General features: G+C 41.1%; 1 protein-coding gene across 4 annotated transcripts in view; it reads left to right on the forward strand.

Moving 5' to 3' along the window:
• LOC137621476 (nuclear factor of activated T-cells 5-like) overlaps nt 1-21,375 on the forward strand; it is a 426,226-nt gene that overhangs the window by 370,247 nt on the left and 34,604 nt on the right. For all 4 annotated transcript variants that reach the window (XM_068351807.1, XM_068351808.1, XM_068351806.1 and 1 more), the window contains 2 exons: nt 14,381-14,519; nt 18,247-18,303. In XM_068351807.1, coding sequence (XP_068207908.1) covers nt 14,381-14,519; nt 18,247-18,303 — 196 coding nt within the window. The remainder of the gene's footprint in view (nt 1-14,380; nt 14,520-18,246; nt 18,304-21,375) is intronic.

Raw genomic sequence — 21,375 nt, forward strand, 5'->3', positions numbered from 1 at the left:
GGTTCTCGGAATGGTAAACCAGTAAGGGCTTGACTTTAAAGTCCCCGCTAGCGTTGGCACATAGGGCAAGAGTCAACCGATCCTTCATTGGCTTATGCCCAGGCAATTTCTTCTCTTCGGCGGTGATGTAGGTTCGACTGGGCATCTTCTTCCAAATCAGGCCGGTTTCATCACAATTAAACACCTGCTGCTCTACGTAGCCTTCTTCCAGCACGATCCTTTCAAAGTTCTTGACAAAGTCAGCTGCAGCCTTTGTGTCTGCACTAGCAGCCTCTCCGTGCCGAACAACTGAATGAATCCCGGACCATTTCTTACATTTCTCAAACCAGCCACGAGATGCCTTGAAATTGTCTGAGGAAGGTTCGGTTGAACTCTCCCCAGCATCATCCCCAGAGCTCTCCTCCTTCAAGTCCGTAAAGATGGCGTGCGCCTTCTCGCAGATGACGGTTTCGGTGATGGTGTCGCCAACAATCTCTCTGTTCTTGATCCAGATCAGCAAAAGTCGTTCCATCTCTTCTATGATAGGGCTACGGCATTTTGAAATAATGGTGATCCCCTTAGAAGGTTTCACTGCTTTAATAGCTTCCTTCTGTTTAAGGATTGTCGAGATCGTCGACATATTACGGCCATACTGTTTAGCAAGTTCACTCAGGCGGACGCCATGCTCATGTTTTTCAATAATTTCCTGCGTTACGTCTAAAGAAAGCATTTCCTTCTTCCTTTTCTCACCACTACCACTACCACTTGCAAAACTAAGCCTTTTAGGACCCATACTTTACGTAAATTACCGTAAAAGGATGCACGTAAAAAATCACGATTAAAACAGTACAATAATAGCAGAACGCACAGGGCACAACCGCAAGAATCCGACGAGAACAGAGGACTGACCCAAGCCGCGCTAATTGAGGGTCCCTCCGAGGTCGAAGTGCTGCCTTCTATTGGCGGAAATAAAAAACACATTAGGCGCTATGAGCACCGACTACGCGTACGAATATTGTTTACTTCGGGTGTCGAAAAAAAAATTCGGGTGTAGAGTAGGAACGTGTTCGAATTGTACTTCGCGTGTCGAAAAATTCGGATACAACCGGTACGACGAAAATTGCTTACTTCGTGTGTCGAAATAAAATTCGGGTGTAGAGTCAAAAATTTGCTCGAATTTTACTTTGGATGTTGGAAAATTCGGATGTAGATACGTTCGGATGTAGAGGTTCCACTGTATGTTAAAAAGATAATAGTTCTTATCTTTAAAAGGGGCATAAACGAGAATGGACGTTAGCCGTTAGTCGTGATTATCTTCAGAACTGCACCAAGGCCTAGTTATCTTGGGCGGTGTCGTTCATGGGCGCCTTAGGGGGTCCTAGGTATGGGCATGCCCCTCAAATCTATGAAAACGTCCTCTCTTTGCTGCACTCTCCACCCTCCTTGACTGTAACCAAGAATTTGAAAACAACAAATTGTCTAATCATCATTTGTCCGGCGCCAGGCCTCCTGACGTTGCGTCTGATAGGCGAAGCAAAACAGCGGCAGAGTTCATTAACCATCATTCTATTACCTAAGTATTTTAATCATATTTTTTACTTGTGACAAAGTCCCCCCCTATCAAGTTACAGTTTCTCCTGGAACTGTGGTAGATGCTAAAGAAAAGAATTACTACAAATTTTACTTTAAATTTAAACCCCAAATAGCTTCTGAGTGTTAGTAACATAACTTATTTTACTTGATATTATGCAAAAACAAACAAAACCCAAAAGAGACTGTTCTGCTGTGCTTCCCCTTGATCATACATAACCCCAAATTCTTACAAAAGAAAAACAATTAGCAATCAAGTTACAAAATCTGAACCAAACAAGTTTGCATATATTATAATAACAGTTATGGAGAGTATCATGAGAAAACAGGAACTGCAATAATATTAACACATAAGGAATACAATATGAGTAACTAAAAACTAAGAACCAAAATACTCAAAGGTTACATATTAGCAAACAAAATTTGAAACAAAGACTTTCATCATTAAAACAAATCATACAAAAATACTCATTATCACCGAACGTGTGTTAAAGATAATTCAAAAAGAGAATTAATCATCAATCAACACTACACATGTCTGTATTCATGATATACATATTTCATATATGAACATGTATGGATGCTGTATGATCTATCAAGGAAACATATAATAGAGGACAGTGACTGCAAAGTTATAATTTATAAAACAGAAAGTAACCTTTGTATTTAAAAATACTTAACTTTTCTAAATCCTACAGTTCATTGGTGAATGCAGTCCCTGTACAAAAAGAATGAATGTCCTCATATGTCAAGCCTACACTCTGGCTCATTCATTGGACTCTCAGTCTGAAAGAGATCTAAGATATAGTACTGCTAACACAATGCATTATACATTCATTATGTTCCAAACCAAAAATGATAGTTGCTAGCAAAAACTCTCAAATTACCTAAAAGAAAAGTTTCACAAAAAACAGTTCCCCGGAAAATCAACACATGTGCACATATCCTAAATATTCACTCTCCATAGATACTTTCGTATCTCCTGGGTATTCCTGGATCCACCACAGTCATTATCAAATAGTGGCATTAATAGCTATTGGGTATGGTCATAATATGCAAAAAAACCACAAGAAAAGATCATCATCTGATATCTTTAAAACATAACAAAACATCTTTTAGACATCTTTAAACATGACAAAACATCATCCTCAACAGTTAACCAACTGTATCATGCTAACAAAAAGTATCATAATCAAACAAAGCTCTGAACCTCCACTCTGAACACTTCTGCAGGCTTCTGCAGGTATCCATGCAAAAAACAACAAAATGGTGGCATTACAACTACTGTACTCATCTGAACTATGCCTATACTCTGCATAAAGTAAGGCATGCCTGGGATTCACGGAACCACTCCTTGGGTGGGAGTGTTTCCCCAACCCCTGACTTCATTGGGTGCCCGGCGGGCGGTCCTCCTTGGAACATTCTATTCTAAGGGCAAAGCTTCCCTTACCGGCAGAGGGTTCGTCAGCACAACTGGTCTGAACCCCTCTCCCCCCCTCAATCGGAGACAGGCAGGGCATCAAAAAGCATCAAAACAGAACACCAGTCCAACCAGACGGTGAAAAAAGAAAATAATTCTTCAACATCCACAACAGAAATGTCCAAATTCCCAAGTTTCAACAAGTACCTGCCAACTCACAACAAGGGACATCAAAACCCCTAAGGGCATCTCAACACCCAAGTACAGAAAGTTTCTCTCTCTCTCTCTCTCTCTCTCTCTCTCTCTCTCTCTCTCTCTCTCTCTCTCTCTCTCTCTCTCTCTCTCTCTCTCTCTCTGACACGCTTTCATCAGGGCTATGTTTTCTAACTCTCCATGCCCAATCGTTCAAATTCCAATCTGGGCAAACTGCTGACACATCCCTCGTATCACAACCGAAAACAAGCTTATCTCTTTTGCTTATACCCAAACTAGGCCGAACTCAAACTCTGGCAAACAAACAACAATCATTCTAGGACACTTATTCATCCAAGCTGACCTACATCACACAAACAAAGGCTCTTGCGTTACCAGCACATCACATCATCATATCCTACTTCGCACTTTATAGCCCTAGGCCATGTAGACCTGGGTCTTCCAATTCTTCTAGTGTCTCGTGGGGCCCAATTAAACATTTAGTGAACTAATCTCTCTCGGGGAGTGAAACAACACATCACAGAGAACTAATTTGAAACCAAAACTTCCTAGTGCAATTACGAATAGGGAAAATCATTCCCATCAGATCTACGTTAAATCTCAAACAACAAAAAATACAAGGTGGAAAACTTAAATTCATGTTAAAACTGAATGCCATAGAATTTCGCTAAAGTCAAAATTGTTCACAAATTACGTCAAACTTTATTCAGAACATAACAAATTCTTCATAACCTGTCACTGAGGTCAATAAAAAAAATCTCCTTAACCAATTTCCAAAGAAAAACTTTCTTACTTCCCTAAGACACTTAAGGGACAAATCATTCTATCTGTCTTACTCACAACGGCGGCACAATGAATAACCAAAGCTCATACATTCTCCAACTTGCACAATCACTTGAGGAAACACATTCAGCACGAGGCTAATTCCCCTAAGAATAGGTAGTAACAGTCGACTCTGTAACTAACCAAGACAAGAACATCGTAACCGAACCCCAATCATTAGCCAAAAAACCAATTCTCTCTCTTCTTTTCCACAGAACTATCTCACAAAGCTCTGACACCACCAGACACAAAGAAACAAATTCTCGTTTAGCCACCTCCACTCTTTTTTCTCTTATTTTGCGAACATATTGACGCCGCTCCTGCATGTGCACATCTCACATCTCTCCCTGCGCGTCTCACATACACGCACGTATGCAAACGCAAACATTCACACACAGGGACTCACATGGGTCGAACTCTGCCGACTCAAACTTCCCAACAATCATCAAACCCTTTCGCAAAGGATAGCACTCACCAGGAACATAGGAAATAACTTATCTTTCTTACATTCTTTAGCGAGCAAAGAACTTATAACTAAAAACCTCAGAAAAAGGAACAACCCAAAAAACATAGCATGCAAAAAATACTGAAGTTGAAAAAACAAATTTAGCTCCAAATCTTAATATTACGTCCTTAACTTATACATAACACATGTATTACGGCATAAACAAACTACACAAACAGAAAAAGAAAACAAAACATAAAATCACGTATATAATGAGTCTCCTTTGCTCTTTGAGAGAAGTCACTGAGACTTACATAATTCTGAAGGGCTATTAACTAGCCTCTTATTGGTCTATAACGTACACAAAGCCATTAAAATACTGGGCTTTCTCTCATCGATTCACCAAATCACTTAATTATAATCAAAACCACCTTTTACGTTATAATTTAACACCAAAATCCTATCCTTTTTTCTTTAACACAATCTGACATAAAACATAACTTTTTCTTATCAGACATCAATTAACTAATGAAAGGCAACAGTATGGCTACTTATGATCACTTTCTAACCCAAAGTTTATTCTGTTAATGTGATTCCCTCAATACTCAAAAATAAGTAAATAATTTAAGAAATCATTACATGAATCAGAGTTTATTGCTTAACTAAGCTATTCTTCAACACACAGGGCGCCTGTCAAGGCTTATGCTAACATGGTATCTAGTTCGCCTTGGTCACATGTTAGCCTATCAAACCTTTTAACACTACTGCTAAAATTACCGTGTCACAAATATCTGGTTTTACGCACATTCCGATCATTTACTTTATTCCTTGACACAAACAAAAAAAATCTATGGCAACTTGTTTGCCAATTCTCAAATTTTTCACATTACTTATTTGTTCTCGCCAGTTAAAAGAAACGGACAACTACATAAGAGTTAAAGTACTCTTCTTTCTATCATGTTGCCAAATACCACATAAAAACAATAAAAAAAAATTTCACTAGTCATGATTTTTTCAAAACACACAATCCTATATAGAGTTAGAAAGCAAAAAGAAATTACGTTACTTGTCAAAATCTTAGATTTCTTTTCAACACACACACAAAAAAAAAATAAAACTTATTCAAGATGCACTCTTTAACAGTGACTGTGACATCATAATGCTTACTCAGGGAATTCCCACGTCATCACATTCGCTTCACTCATTTTCATTCATGTCATCTGACTCTAATCGGATACCCTTCAAATTTAAAATGCATTTGCACTCCCTGTTAAATCATTTAACATTACTTGCTTAAAATAATTTGTTAACAATGCTCGGTGTCATCAATCAGACCGAACACTGGTAAACAAATCACTTATGACACACTGTAACTAAAAGGAACTAAATACAGGATTTTTAAATCTCCTATGTGACAGATTACTAATTACTTAACAACTGTTGGCAACTGAAATCATTTTGATTATTACGTTAACAAACTTATCTCCATTAATTAGGATAATCTCAGACTAAAACTGACAAACAATAGCTTAACCTTGTTTTTAAAAGTTTCATAATGATCTAAGTAGGCTACTGATCGACAATACGGAGTATGACGTAATAACAAATATTGTGACACAAATTTCCCAAATTATCAATGTACCTAATTTACACTTTTTTTCTTCATAACTTTACAAAGTACTTACTCAAAAAGAACTTCATAAATTATGTCTTAACACTGAATTCCCAAACTTTCTACATTTCGATTATGACTGAAACATTTCTTCTCTCGAATTAAACAACTTATTGTTAACACAGAATTATTTCAACATGTGACTCTACTTCTTTTCCAAGAAACACATTCAACTTGTTTGACAACGAAGGTCTCAAAAAACACCCTTAAACTACTGTAAACCAAAGAAGCTTTGCAATGAAAACTTATAGCTCATACAGCATAAAAAATAATTTCTTATTTATCCACACGGCAACAAAACCAATATTATTTTCTTCTTTTGAGAAAAGAAAAGTTAATCTTTACTCGAAGCTTTAACACTGAAAACATTTTACTCGATTATTTACTTTCTTCAATCAAAACTAGTGTTTTTTTGTTTTTTTTTCTTTCAACTTTAACATTATGTAAAGAAAACGGAATGATAACTTCGTTACTCTACAGAGTTTTACAAAATTTCAAAACTTATTAGATAATAATAAAACTACAGATTTTGCACCACGTTATTCAACTTATGTGTGGGTTGATTGCTGTGGGTCACCTTGGGTCCCTCGTCCTACAGTTGCTGTTTGGGACCCATAGCCAACACACAGCCAGTGCTAGAAGAACTCAAGCTGACAAGACAGGAAGCAGAGACAGAAGGTGACACCTCTGTCTAGATAGGCTAACCCGGCAAGGGAGTCAAGACTCCATAGCAAGAGGGATATAGCAAAGGAAGTGAAACTGCAGCCAAGGAGGAAAGAATTCTTCCAGGAGTGAAGTCGTTGTCATCCGCTCGTTTCTCTTCTGCTGATGGAGAGACATCCTCCCATAAGGGTCTGGATTCGATAGGGGAGGGGCAGAAAGACCTTGCCAGACATGCATCTCTAAGAGGAAGAGACTCTTGGCTCGAGAGATGAAGGTGAGACCCTACTTGCGGAGGAGTGGGAATGATGATGCTGAGCCTCCGCTTCGATGTCACTACTGTTGTTAGGTTGATCTGGGATGAGTCCTGTAGTTCAGCTACCCCTTATTTCCTCTTCAGAGGAGAGAAGGAAGATACCAGGGACACCTGAGAATGGTTTACTGGTCGACTGTAGAGGTGGGACACCTTCCACAATCGCCTGGAGGATTGTTCTGACCAGGGCATTGAACCAAAGTTCTTGTCCACTGCAACGCTGGCCGAGAGGTACCCTGAGGGGATCGAAGGTGGGGGGTTTCTGGAAAAGGTAGTGCTTTCCTCTCTGGATCAATCGAAGCCAGACGGAAGAAAAAGCTGAATGGCTGCGGCTATGAAGGTTCCACCTTACGGGGGAACAGAACAGGGCGGCTGCCAGTATAGGCTCCTTGTGTTCCATAAAGGTAGGTTCTGCTCGAAGGGGAGAGCATCGGGAGTCATCTTTCCGGCAAGGTGCTCTTGGAGAATGGTGATCGCTAGTAGATCTGTGGGAAACAGACTTACGCTCTACCAGTGAACGACGATCTGAATCTGATGGTCAGTGCTTGCAGGCCAGAGAACAAAAGGAAGAATTTCTATAAGGCGCTAGCAAATGGCGGGTTGGCAAGTGCCAATGCCTCGACGAGCGACAAGAAGCTTGAAAAGAAGAGTGTCTGGACGACTGTTTCTGATCTTAAAAGGGATCGCCTATGGTCTGGCAAACGGCGGCTGGTTGGCGAATGCCTACGAACTGGTGAGCAGTGAGTCACAAGAGAACTAGGCCAAGTTGAAGAGTGATGAGGAGCTGTCAAAAGATAAGTGGCTGGTGATCGACGCGCGGCTGGCGAACGCAGAGAGGCTGGCAAACAGGAAGCACAGGGGGATGATGGGTAACTACCAGAAGCTCAGTAGTAAGAGATCTGCATGTTGTTGGTGAACGACGAGCTGTTCGAGAATGAGAGCAGCTGGCAATCGATGGGAGGCTGGCGAACAGCTAGAAGCCAGAGAATGATAAACAGCTGGCGGCTGACGAGTCAAAGACACTTGACGGGGAGCTTGAAGGACTGCGAACAGTCGGCAAACCACGAACTGCGGGAGCTCGACGAGCAGTCGAAGAATCTGGAGATTCCATGTCAGCTGATGAACCACGAAGAGTTGGTGACGTGAGGTCGGAGAGTGACGGTGGTCATGCGAATGCTGCAAGGCTGGCGAACGGCGAACCGTTAGCAAACAGTGAGAAGCCAGTGAGCAGGATGGGAATCCAGAGATTTGATGGGCGATGGCAAGCCACTAACAGCAGTCCTATGGCGAGAGGTCAGAGAGGAGTGTTGGACAGGCAAACGCCACAAGGCTGGCGAACATCGAGTCAGAGGAGAGTCCAGTGAGACAGGCGAGGGCCGGTAACCAGCGGGAGAACAGCGAGACTGACGAGATTCGTCAGACAGACGAGAGCTGAGGAGAGGGTGAACGGCAAGGTCCTTAACGATCCCTCGGAGGGGATTTGTTCGGCAGATGTCGACAAGCTAAACAGATGTCTCTTTGCCCGAGGCAAAGGAGAGTGTCTGAGATGACGAGGAGAACCACGAACTCAGTGAGCTGGCCGGTGACACTCTTCCACAGGGGTAGACTGCTCAGCAGGAAAATCTTCCGATGACATGTAGCTGTCAGCAATTCTCCCTGCAGGCAGGAAGTTTGCTGGACAAGGATGACGAAGGGAAGTTCTCCCTCGGAAGGGAGAACAGCCTAACACCTGGGAGGATAACTCTCCCTTAAAAGGGAAAGTAGATCAAACCCTGGAGGCGGACCTCTGTGCTTCCCATCAACAAACATTGTTCAAGTTGAAGGTCTGCATCGAGCGGTACCTGAGAAAATGTAGCCGGAGCTAGTTCCTACAAGGACTCGTTCCGTCCCTCCCCGGTCAAGATAGTGCCTAAGGAGGCACGTCCCACGACCCAGTGTGACGTGGCTCCTACCGCTGCGGATTTCCATCCTTCCCGCAGGCCAGCTGAGCCTGTAAGGCCCTCGCTGATGGAGGAAATCCTACCTCAGCACAGTGAGCCTAAGGATTTGTTCACGATTCCAAAATCCTCGGCCAGACTTCCCCACCTCTGCCAGAGAGGCCAAGGAAGCAAACACATCCACAGAAGTTCCCCTGTCCCCGGCTTATCCTGACAACAACTTAGACCGACTCTGGACTCCTATGGCTGAGAGCTTGGAAGTTGAAGGGCAAAGCAATCTCGAGGACGACGCTTTGCCAGCTGCCGCTAGCCCTAGACTAACGGAGGATGAACGGGAGCAGTCCGAACATACCTTCTGGCAGGTGCTATCCTGCATTCGCTCCATAAATGGGCTGCCAGATCCATCGGCAGCCCCTCTGGATGGTAAGGATACATTCTTGGACCAGTTTTATGGCATCCAGAGACCCCTGAAGGCCAGTGCAGCTCTGGCCTGGTCAAAGGGGTTGAGGAGTGCCAAACAGAAGGTAGTGTCCCAGGCAACTAGTTCTTCTTCCCTCCATGCCAGTTCATCCTCCAAGCTCCTTCCTTCTCTGTTTGTATTTCAGAGGAGGTATTTCCTCTCGACCACCCCATAGAGGCACTCTCGAGGGGCATGCCTTTCGAGATGTTCACAGGATTGCCTGTCTTGTTCTGAGCCTCCGAGATACTTAACCAGGATAAAGTCGCTAAGTATGCCATGCAGGCTCGACTTTTGATTGGGTTCTTTAGGACAATCGATCCGATCCCAGGACTGGTATCGGGAGTGTACCAGGAAGTCTATGGAGACTTTCCTACTGTCTGAAACTCGGGCCATCGAGTTTCTCTCCTATCAAGTGGTGAACCTCTGGGTCAACACCATCTTGAAGAGGAGGGATGTCGTTATAGGAACATTCCATAGGCAACTCCCTCAGGCTGATGTTGTGAGAGTCAGGAACGCTTCTTTCGAAGGTATCTCTTTTTTTTAATCCCGAGGACATCGAGCAGATGGCAGAGAAGTGGAGGAAGTCCATCCAGGACTCCCTCATTTAGAAGTCTTGACAGCCAGGCCTTACACTTCTCAACCACAGAGGAAACCAGCTCCTAAACCGCAGGTGAAAAGGGCTAGAGACCCAAAACAGCAGGGTCAAAAGGTGTCTAGGCAGGTCTTTTGAGGCAAAAAGTCCTTTCGTGGAGGCAAATGGAAGAGAGGATCCGGCTGAGACCGATTCCACTTGGATGGACAATCCTCCCACACGACCACGTGTGGGGGGTTACCTGCCACTGGTAGAGGTGGCTTCATTATGGGGCTGAGCCCTTGACAATCAGGGTAATTCATTCAGGGTATCACGTCCCATTCACTCTCTCTCTCACCCTCCACTGGCACAAGTGCTTCTTCTGTCAAACTCTAATGCGAAGGGATCCGCACATGAGTTTGCCCTCTGGGCAGAAGTCCAGACCATGTTGGAGAAGGGCACTCTCCAAGAGGTCCTCGATGGGTACCCATGCTTCTACAGTCGACTGTTTCTTGTGAAAGGGGAGTCTGGAGAATGGAGACCAGTCATTAACTTCTCAGTCTGAACAGGTTTGCCTACACGGTCAGACAAGCAATAAGACCGCAGGACTTCATGTGCACTCTAGATCTGAAGGTGCATACTTTCGGCTCCCAATCCATCCGTCTTCCAGGAAGTATCTAAGATTCATGCTAGACCAGAAGCATTACCAGTTCAAGGTGCTGTGTTTCGGTTTTTCTACAGCACCCCAGGTCTTCACGAAAGTGTTCGCCCTAGTGTCATCTTGGGCTCACGGAGTTGGTATCCGTCTCCTAAGATACTTGGACGACTGGTTGATTCTGGCAGACTTGGAGGCGGTCCTTCTTCTCCACTGAGATGAGCTTCTAAGATTTTACCAGGATCTGGGAATCGTGGTAAACCTTGAAGTCTCACCTTCTTCCCTCTCAAGAACTGGTATACCTTGTCATGTGAATAGACACCATAAGGCACAAAGCTTTCCCATCAAACGAAAGGATTCAGAGGCTGAGGGAGGTAGCACAGACCTTCCTCAGGTGAGAAGAACTTCCACCGCAGAGCTGGCTTTGCCTGCTCGGTCACCTCTCCTCTCTGGCCCGATTAGTTCCCAACAGTCGCCTCAGGATGAGATCCTTCCAGTGGCACCTGAAATCCCGATAGAATCAGTCCATTGATTCCATGGATTGTCCAGTCCGCATAGGATATGAGGAACTGTTGGACTTCAGATGGTGGCTGGCAAATTCAAACCTCTGCAAAGGGGTCGTCCTTCTCGTTCCTACCCCGGATTTGATACTCTTTTCAGATGCATCAAAAGAAGGGTGTGAGTCTCACGTGCTGCACCACATCATCTGCGGCCAATTGTCTAAATCAGAAAGGTACCAGCACATAAATCTCTTAGAGCCTATCTGGCCCTCCAAGAGTTCCACCAGTTCCTGGCAGGGCACTCCGTGGTATTGATGAGCGACAATACCACAGTAGTTGCTTACCTAAACAAGCAAGGTGGTACCTTTTCGTAGCAGCTGTGCCATCTAGCAGTAGAGATACTCAGATGGGCAGAAGACAACTCGGTGACCCTAACAGCTTGCTTCATTCTAGGGAAACGGAATGTGCTGGCAGACACTCTGAGCAGAGCGACTCAGATAGTGGGCACCGAGTGGCCTTTGAATCCTCTAGTAGCCAAGAAAGTCCTGACTTTGTGGGGTTCCCCGACAGTGAATTTGTTCACAAAGGCACTGAACTTCAGGTTCTCGTTATACTGCTCCCCAGTCCTGGATCCCCAAGCTCTTTGGTAAGATGCTTTCTAACAACGGTGGGTAAATCTGGACGCATACGCGTTTCCCCCGTTCTGTCTTAGTCTGGGCACATGCCATGGGCAGGGTCATGAGATACCTAGACGACTGGATTCTCTTGGCAGAAACTCGAGCTCTTCTGCTGAAATACAAAGATCTACTTCTGGATTGGTGCAAGGAGTTAGGGATCCAACTGAACCTGCAGAAGTCCAGCTTCATCCCCAGCTAATCCATCTGGTATCTGGGTATGGACATAGACTCATTGCAAGAAAAATCCTTTCCTGATTCAGACTGTGGCAAGGTTCAGGACTTTGGCAGCAACTTTCCTGAAAGAGAACCTCCTGCCTGCCCTGAAGTTGCAGAAGTTGTTAGGTCACCTCTCCTTGCTAGAGAATCTCGTACCCTTGGGGAGGTTGCATCTGTGCTCGGTGCAGTGGGCTGTAAAGACTCAGGGGTCGCAAACCTTAGACCATCCTACAATCCTGCTGCGAGTACCTCAAAAGCTGATGTCGGACCTCCTGTGGTGGCTGAATGAGGAGAACCTGTTAGTGGGAACACCCCTTCAGGATCCTCCCCCACAGCTCATTCTGTTCACAGATACATTTTGCTTGAGATGGGGAACCCATTTGAGAAAGAAACAGATCTCAGGCCTATGGTCAGAAGAGGACAAGAGCCTTCATATAAACTTCCTGGAAATGAAAGCAGCACAACTAGCATTGCTCCACTTTGCAAAGACTCTGACAGGTCACTCTGTAGTGTTGGTGAGCGACAACTCCATGATATTGACATACATCTCCAAGCAGGAGTAGCCTCTCTCCTGCTAAGCTACCTAGCAGTAAAGATTCTCAAGTGGACACAGTCCCAGGCAATCTCTCTCTCATGGCAAGGTTTATCCCTGGGAAGAGAAATGTCATTGCAGACCATCTGAGCCGTCGAGGGATGACAGTTGGTTCAGAATGGTCTTTGCTTCCTTTAGAGGCAAAGAGACTTGTGACTTTGTGGGTTTCCCTCATTTTTGGACATATTTGCCACCCACATGATTCACAAACTCCCTGTGTATTGCTCTCCAGTCCCAAACCAAGCTGCAGTGATGGAAGGTTCATTTCAACACCCGTGGGATGGTCTAGACTTCTATGCCTTCCCACTGTTCTGTCTGATTCGTCAGATACTGAACAGAATCAGAAAATCCAAGGGAGTCAGAGTAATGCCAGTGGCCCCTATGTGGTCAGCAGTGGTGTGTTACTCAGACCTGCTGGAACTTCTCACAGAAATGCCAAGAGAACTTCCAGAATGGCCAAACCTGTTATGCCAACCTCACATAATTAAATTCCACGACACAATATGTTGCCTATCCCTCCATGGGTGGAGACTATCCAGTGTCCCCTTTGCAAGAAAGGCTTTTCGAGGCCAATTGCGAAGCAGCTTTCCGGATACCTCCAAAAGTCTCCCGCAGCAGTTTGCCAGGCAAAGTGAAAAATCCTCTGTAATTGGTGTTGTTATATTGCTCCACTTAAAGCCACTATTCTCCTGATTGCAGACTTTTTATTGTTCCTAAGGATCCAGAGGGCCCTTTCAGTCACTGTGGTGAAATGCTACCTCTTGGCCCTGAGCCAAGTATTCAAATTGAAGGGACTGGACCTCTCAGATTTTTGGGAACTTTCAGCCTTGATTAGTAGTTTTGAGAAGTCTTGCCCTCCTCGAGAACTAAAACCTCCCTCCTGTTATGTGACTAAGGTCCTACAGGCCTTGAAGAAAGCCCCGTACAAACCTATGCATAAAGCCTTAGACAGAGATCTTACCTTAAAGACAGTCTTCTTCCTTGCCATAGCTCCAGCCAAGAGAGTGAGTGAACTACCTCATATAGAGAAGGGAGACATTTGGTTCTCATTTTGAGTATGGAAACATTGCTATTTGATGCAAGTTAGTACACACGTAGTATTGTATCCAGTAGTAGTGATGGTTCTAGCCAGATAGTTTCAGCATTATAGGTGCCATGCTGAGTTCAGTAGTGCCTGAACTCAATGGTCTCAGGTACACACAATTGAGTCCGTGCTTTGCACTTTGTAGCATCGGTCCTAGAGCAAGGGAAACAATATTTCATTGGTATTTTATGTCGCATTGGATTCCCTGGTATAGCCTTGTACATTACAGGGAAGTCATGGGAGACCACACAACACATCACCGAAATAGGTGTTCCCTTAGTAAAAAACACTTCATTAATACAAGATCATTGTTGAATAAGAATAATGGCAGGGATAAGAAAAATTTTATTTACCCTTTACTTTGAAAGTTTCAAAGAGTTTCATTATTTATAGGACCATATTTTACAACCCCAAGTAAATTTGCAAAGAAAGCATGTAAATTTCTTTATAAATTAAAAAAAAAATTCAACTAATACAGTACAGCCCTTTCTTAGCTACTATAATAACTAGGGCATCAACTGTTTTTTTTTTTAATTCTTAGTCCATTATCTATCCCTAATTTTTTTCTTTTCAGATTCACTTGATTGTGACTGTGCCAAAATATTATGATGAAATGATAACAAGGGAAGTAACCGTGCAGATGATCGTATCTTCTGGCAGTAAGAGATCTGAGCCCCAGAACTTCATTTACTTACCAATTATTTCCAAGAAGGGTGAGAAAATGGGCTAGCCTTGAGAGCTGCCACTATGTATTGCTTAAATCCATGTTTGTGCTGGCCCATTCAGGGGGAAGGGAGAGGATGATCATCATGCTGATATTCTTGTTGAAAATACAGTTTTACCAGCAGATGTTATATCAATAGTACATATAAATAGAATCTTTTGCAATGTATTTCTTTTGGTGAAACAAAGAAGCTCTTCATATATGTAATTTCCAATTTAGCTCCTTCCACCATTCCTTGTCTTATTTTTATGGAGCCTCTGAGTAACTTTTCATTAATTAAAAGATACAAAACATAAAACAAAAAACCTAGAGCACCTTACTGGAGAGCACTTCAGGATTATAATCAGTTATTGTTTTTCATAAGAATAAAGTGTAATGTTTTAATACTTTGCCAGAAAATACCTTCTCTTCCCTTGATTACCTGCTTGATTGAAAATAATTGAATTAGATTTTTAAATAACTGGTGCTTTATATTACCTGCAGATTTATACTTGCCATTATTGATGAAGTCATTTTAATTGTATTATTGTTATAGTGATTAAATATTAAATTTTGTTTTTCTAAGGAAAAATCAGGCAGGTAGGCCAGCTTCATTAATCACCAGCACATGTTTAAATCTCGGGCAACATCATTCAGAGCCTTTTAGTTTTGGGGGGGAAATTATACCATTGAGGGAGGGTCCATCATTCAAGGGTTAATTATTTAGCATGTTTATGTTCCTTTATTATTGGGGAATGAGGTGGAAGAGCAGCAAAAACTTGTAGTCATATGGCACTAGGGCTGTGCTGGCTCGGGTGCCATTGTCTGCTGATACCCTCTTGTAAGGGCAGACTGCTAGTCCATAGTGCATAATTGTGCCAACTTAATTTTGACAACCTTGTTGCCAGTCCTTTTATATATTTTGTTGAGAATTTATATTTAGTCACTTTACTTCAAAGATAATGTACTATCATTGTTTTTATTGTGTAATTTTTATTTTATTTTTTAACAGGTATAGATAAATTATTAACTGGCAGCAAAGTTGTATAGTTTGCCCTTGTCCATTCACTGAGAGTACTTTTTAAATGAAAAGCTGCTATTGCTACAATGAAAGGTTCTGTATGAGGTTGTCGGAGACAGGGACGGGGCCACTAACACCCCATCTCAGTACCTGGTGTCTATGCAGACCACAAGGCTGCATCCTCACCAGATGGGGTAACACATGCATTGTTTCATTTCTAAAGGAAATAAAAGACAAGAATATATCAAAAGATATTTCACTATGATTTAATTATTTGTTTGGTTTGATAAACATCTTACAGGTTTTGAAAAGCATGTGTTGCCTTCTTTATCTTGATCATATGGGCTTTCTCAATCATTTCATGAGGGTGGTTGCCCTATTTTGGTTCGAGATCTGGGCAAGGTAATTGCCATTAGGCTCCCTTGCACAGGCCTCTCTATTACCATTCTCATGCCATTGCCATAGTGCATGTGCAGCCAGATTTAGGAAGCCCTGAGATGCCAAGTGGCTCTCCATCAATAAACCCCCCAAAATGCGGTGCCTCTCTGTTAGTTACATAGGTGTCGCCGATCACTCTCTTGTCTGAGATTGGCGTGGTGTGGCAGCGCACTCGTGGCATCAACGCAGCCGTGGTCCCGTAAGTGCCGGGGACCTACCCAGCAGGTGGAGTCGCTCGCTTGCTGCTCTGTCACCCTCACCTTTCACTTATCATACTTAAACATATCATTATCATTTATAATTTTTACTTACATAATTTGATCATTTATAAGTCCTCTTTTGGTCTTGTTTGAAAGAGATTGGTCTTTTTTATTACTTTGCTTTTGCATTCCAATAATGTATGTGCTTCATTCATATCCAAAGTAATGAAATAGAAATACAATAATTACTGCATCACACATACTTCAATTCCATCACAGTATTAAGCACATTTTGTTTTAAGTAAGAATCATCTGCATATACAATCATTATCATATTCATATTTTAGTGATAGTCTTTTATTTTATATTTTTATACAATAGACAGTTGCCTTGGGAATTCTTCTTGTCCTTGGTTAGTTTCACAATTTCAGTTATATTTTAAAGCATTGAATGCATACCATCTGTATGAGGATATATTTTCTTGCTATATATTCTTTTTGGTGAAGTTTTCTCTTGTATCTTTACTGATAAACATGCACACTGATGTTGGCATAAGACATTTTACTACTGTATAACCAATTGGTGTCAGAATAATAGGTTTGACTATATAATTAAAGACTTATACATTTATAGAAGGGACAATGATTAGATTATAATGTTTCTAATTTTCCATCCATAACTTTTGATCTGTTTCCACACCTTTAATCTGTTACTTTTCCCATTTCATCCATCTTTTTTAAGAGCCTAATGAATAAAATATTTTTGGGTGCTGCAGAGTCAGTATGCTGCACAAATACGAGACATGCTCTATGAGAAAAATAGTCACTGTGATTGCTTTGTTAATATGAGCTGTTAATAATTACCCTGGTTTGTGCAACTTGCTGATTTGGTGCATGAGGTCATGTAATGGATAACCAATGGCAAGCCTTATCCTAAAAGAGAAGCCTCTTTATGTCAGGGATTTTAATCAACTGAATGCAGCATCTATATTTTAAGAGTAATTTAGTAATACAGTACTGTTCTTCATTGCATAGTCTCTCAGTTGGTTAATTTTTGTTTAGAGCTCCTGTGCTTGTGGCAATTTATTCCAACATCTTTGGTGTGCTATGCAACCCCTTATAAAATTCCTATACTGAGATGGTAAAATCAGTGCAGATGTCATGTAGAATTATTCATGAGCATTATCCATCGTCACTATTATTTTGTCAGACTTTCATACAGGCTTATCATTTTAGAGCAAGTTGTTATCATTGTACATCAATTTGTTTTTATTTCCTCCAAAGAATAGACTTTGTCTCCTTCAGTCATGTAAGACAATATATGTATAGTAAGGGTTGTATAGTTCTTTACTGCCTTATATATATAATTGTATTCCTCACTGGATTGGCTTCATATTTGTTGTTATGAAGCAATTGTAAGATGTTTAATTTTCTTGCCTTTTTTATGGCATGCACAGCCAAGCATGTTAGAATGAATATACTTACAGTATTGGAAATACAATGGATGTTATGAGCTCATTGTTGTAATGTAAAGTCTTTTTCAGCATATGGGTTTTACGAAGAAATCAGTCGTGTTGCAGATGTTTATAGCATTACGGTAGATGAGAGGTATGAAATGAGTTTGAAAGATTGTTTATGTTTTATAGAGTGAGTGAAGAATGAATGTTGAAAAGAGTCATGGTAATTTCTTTATTGTTCACGTTATTAATGTTTTCAGAAGATAATAGGTGGAGGCCTACCTTATATAAAAATGTAATTGTGTGCTTTTTTGTCAGACATGAGAGAAATAGTAACTATGTAAAATGATATCAAGAGATTTTCCTGAATTACTATCAAAGTAAAAAATTATGTAGCTTACTGCATAAAGAAAACTGAATGCTTAAAAAGTATTTTCTGATTATCAATTACATTCTGATTAAAGAATAGTCTTCACTTCAGAATTCAGTGCTGTGAGATTTTAAGATAATCTTAGTTGTTTACAGAATTATTTTTCAAAAACATCTCCATGTCCGATAGACAAGTCCAAAATATTTACCACATCAAAGAAGAGACATCTAATAGAAATTCCTTTTTGTGCAGAATTACAAGGCCATGAGATTCATGAAGAACAAATGTTGCCTAAAGGAGTATCTCTAGGTATGTGAAAGTCTATAGTTGAGTCATACAGTTGGCCCTTAACATTCATATGTTTAACAATATTAAGTTTTAATTATTCATGGGGATGATTGGGAATTCCTTGAAGTACTATTTTCAAGTATTTGAAGGATTTACAGCTATATAACAGTGAATACAGAAGAGCGTTCACAATTTTATAGACAAGAGTTAATCATAAACAAGTGGTTAAGCATTTAACCAGGCTCTCCCCCACAAGAAATTTTTAGGAACCCATTATTATATAATACCAATACAGGATTTTTCCTTGGCATAAAACATAAAATGATGATATTCACAAATATATAGCTCGGGAAAATGGGTCGAGAAGATTGACACTTGAACTGTATAAATTGAATTTCAATCCCTAATCTGATTATATATTTTTATCTTTTCTGCTAAGGCACTGACCTGAATTTGCTGTTATATTACTGTAAATGTTTTATTCATATACAGTATATTATATAACAGTGGATACTGTTGCTTTTATATCAAGGCTAAGATACACTAAGGGATTTTTTAAGGGGTGACATGTATTCATTATCAACGCTGGTATCTCTGTTGCCTAACCCTGGAAATGTTAAAGACCAACTGTAGGTAAATTTTTGAATAGATATGAAAATACTTTGAAATATGTTGTTTCAACTTAATAGTGAATGTAACAAAAATTTTTTTATTTGAAATGTTAATGCCATGCCAAGGCTTACTGAAAGAAGATTATTAATGCATAGATTCCCTGAGAGCCCCTATGGTAAAGTTACCATTGGTTCACCCGGCTTCTGGCTCCAAATCTGATGCTGGCTTTGGATTTGGAGTACATAGTAATGGTTTTAATTGTAGAGGTGCACTTCCTCTAACAGCTTCCATATTTACTGCTGAACTGTATGGCATATTAATCGCTATTGAGAAAATAGCGTTGGAGGAGGAGGAGAATTTTACAATTTTTAGTGATGCAAGGAGTGTCCTGCAAGCTTTAGAAGTTTTTAATTCTAGTAACCCTCTAGTTTTAAAGATTTTAGAATGGCTTTTTATTATTGGAATGAGAGGTATAATGGTTCAATTTTGTTGGGTTCCAGCACATGTTGGTGTCTCTGGGAATGAGAAGGCAGATTCATTGGCGAAGAATGCTGCATCCGAGTTGCTGCCAAGAAGGTATCCCATTCCCTGTAATGATTTCCTACCTAACATAAAGAAATTGTTATGTAATAAATGGCAACAGCACTGGGATAGTCTAGATGGCAATGAAATGAGAGATGTAACAAATGTCATATCTCCTTGGAGGTATGACATGATGCCCCGAAAATGGGAGACAACTCTTTGCCGTCTCGGTATTGGTTACATTCGGTTGATACACGAGTTCCTACTAAAGGGCCACCACCAACCATATTGCGACAACTGTTAAGTACCTCTAACAGTGAGGCATTTGTTGACCAAATGCCCTAATTATATTAACTTGAGAAATAGATATCTGTTTGAGGCTCGAGGTGAGGATGGCAGGTTCATCCTTGCCAATATTCTTGGACATGATGTGTCCTACCATGCGAGCGGCATTTTAAAATTTATTTCAGAAGCAGGTCTTTTGAAAATTATTCAACTGCTTTACTGACATTCAACTTTTATGGTTTTAATTGAATCTTCTATTAATTTTTATATAAAATAAATATCGGCGTCAATGACCGTAGATGTCAGGCTGTTTGAAAACTTTAAATAAATCAATCAATCACCTGGCTTCCTCTACGAAGCTTGTTCCTATCAATGTCTATCATTAAGAAAAATTAAAGTTCCCAGTACCCTTGCTCTAATTGCCTTCCCCCCAGGATATTATGGTTGTGTGCGCCACATGAGATGTTCTGTTGTAAAGAAATTAAGTATGAGCATGCCTCATTATTCAATGTTGATTTGTTGGGATCGGTCACTCGTATTATTTGCTTGAATTGATTACCAGTTACCAGTATACTGATATGTCTTCAGCTGGTTTTCAGAATTTTTCTGTGTGCTAATTGGTTGGAAAACTATGTCAAGCAAGTGTAAAGTTAAAGACAATCCTAAATCAGAGGAGAGTGATTTAGAAATTATTGATCAAACTCTTGGTGAACTGTCTTATGTTTGTAATCTGAGATTTATGGGCTTTAAATATCCTAGTCCTATTAGTTGCACCATTCTTGGGAGAAAAATCTAGTAAGGTTTCATTTTTTACATCCTTTTATTGATACGATTTGTTCTTACACAAATACAGCCCATCGTTCTTAAATAGGAGTATGATATTGGCAAAGCTAAAATGTCCAATAAAACTCAATGTGGTAATTATAACTACCATTAAGTGCTACAGAGGAAGTCCCGCCCTCCTGTCAGTCATCAAGACTAGCACTTTTGACTTCAGCTGCAAACAGTACGGACGTACTCTTGCTACCTCTCAAATTTCTGGCAAATTCTTTCTTTTTCTCATTTCAGAATAAATAGAAAAGTCCAAGAATATGCTGTTGTTTCTGGGTATAGTTAGTAAAACGTGGCAGAATTATACCAAGCCTGCCATTGGTCCCATCATCTTTGTGCTTTTTTGTATGGGGCATGACGTTTTGCAGTCATCTTCTTGTTACAAGTGAAAATCAGGGCCCCCTCTGTATCGGAGTTCCCCTGTCATTGTACGTCGATGGTCTGAACCTAAGGAAGTTGGCCTTCCTTGGATATTGCTGGTGCTCTGTTGGAGAAGGTTTTGACTGCCATCTGTACTTCTAAGGCTGCCCCTGTGATGACTTTCCTAACTCCTGGTATATATTTTGAGATGTTGGAGTGCGTGCCACCTGCTGGCATAGTCTCAGCTGCTTATGAAGAGGACCCTGTTACCTCTTCCTCTGTGAGGCCGTCTTCGTTAGTCTTCAATGCTTTAACTCTGAAAAAGGTTGGCAAGAGCAAGAATTATACTAACTCCTCCTCCTCTTCCTCCACCTCTTACTTGTCTTCATCAGATTCTTGCAACTCTGCTGCATGTAAGAAGAAAAAGAAGTCATTGAAAAAGTTCAAGAAGACCGATCAAGAGCGGTCTTATGAGACACTGAC

This window comes from Palaemon carinicauda, chromosome 28 (assembly GCF_036898095.1).
Source record: "Palaemon carinicauda isolate YSFRI2023 chromosome 28, ASM3689809v2, whole genome shotgun sequence".
NCBI lineage: Eukaryota > Metazoa > Arthropoda > Malacostraca > Decapoda > Palaemonidae > Palaemon > Palaemon carinicauda.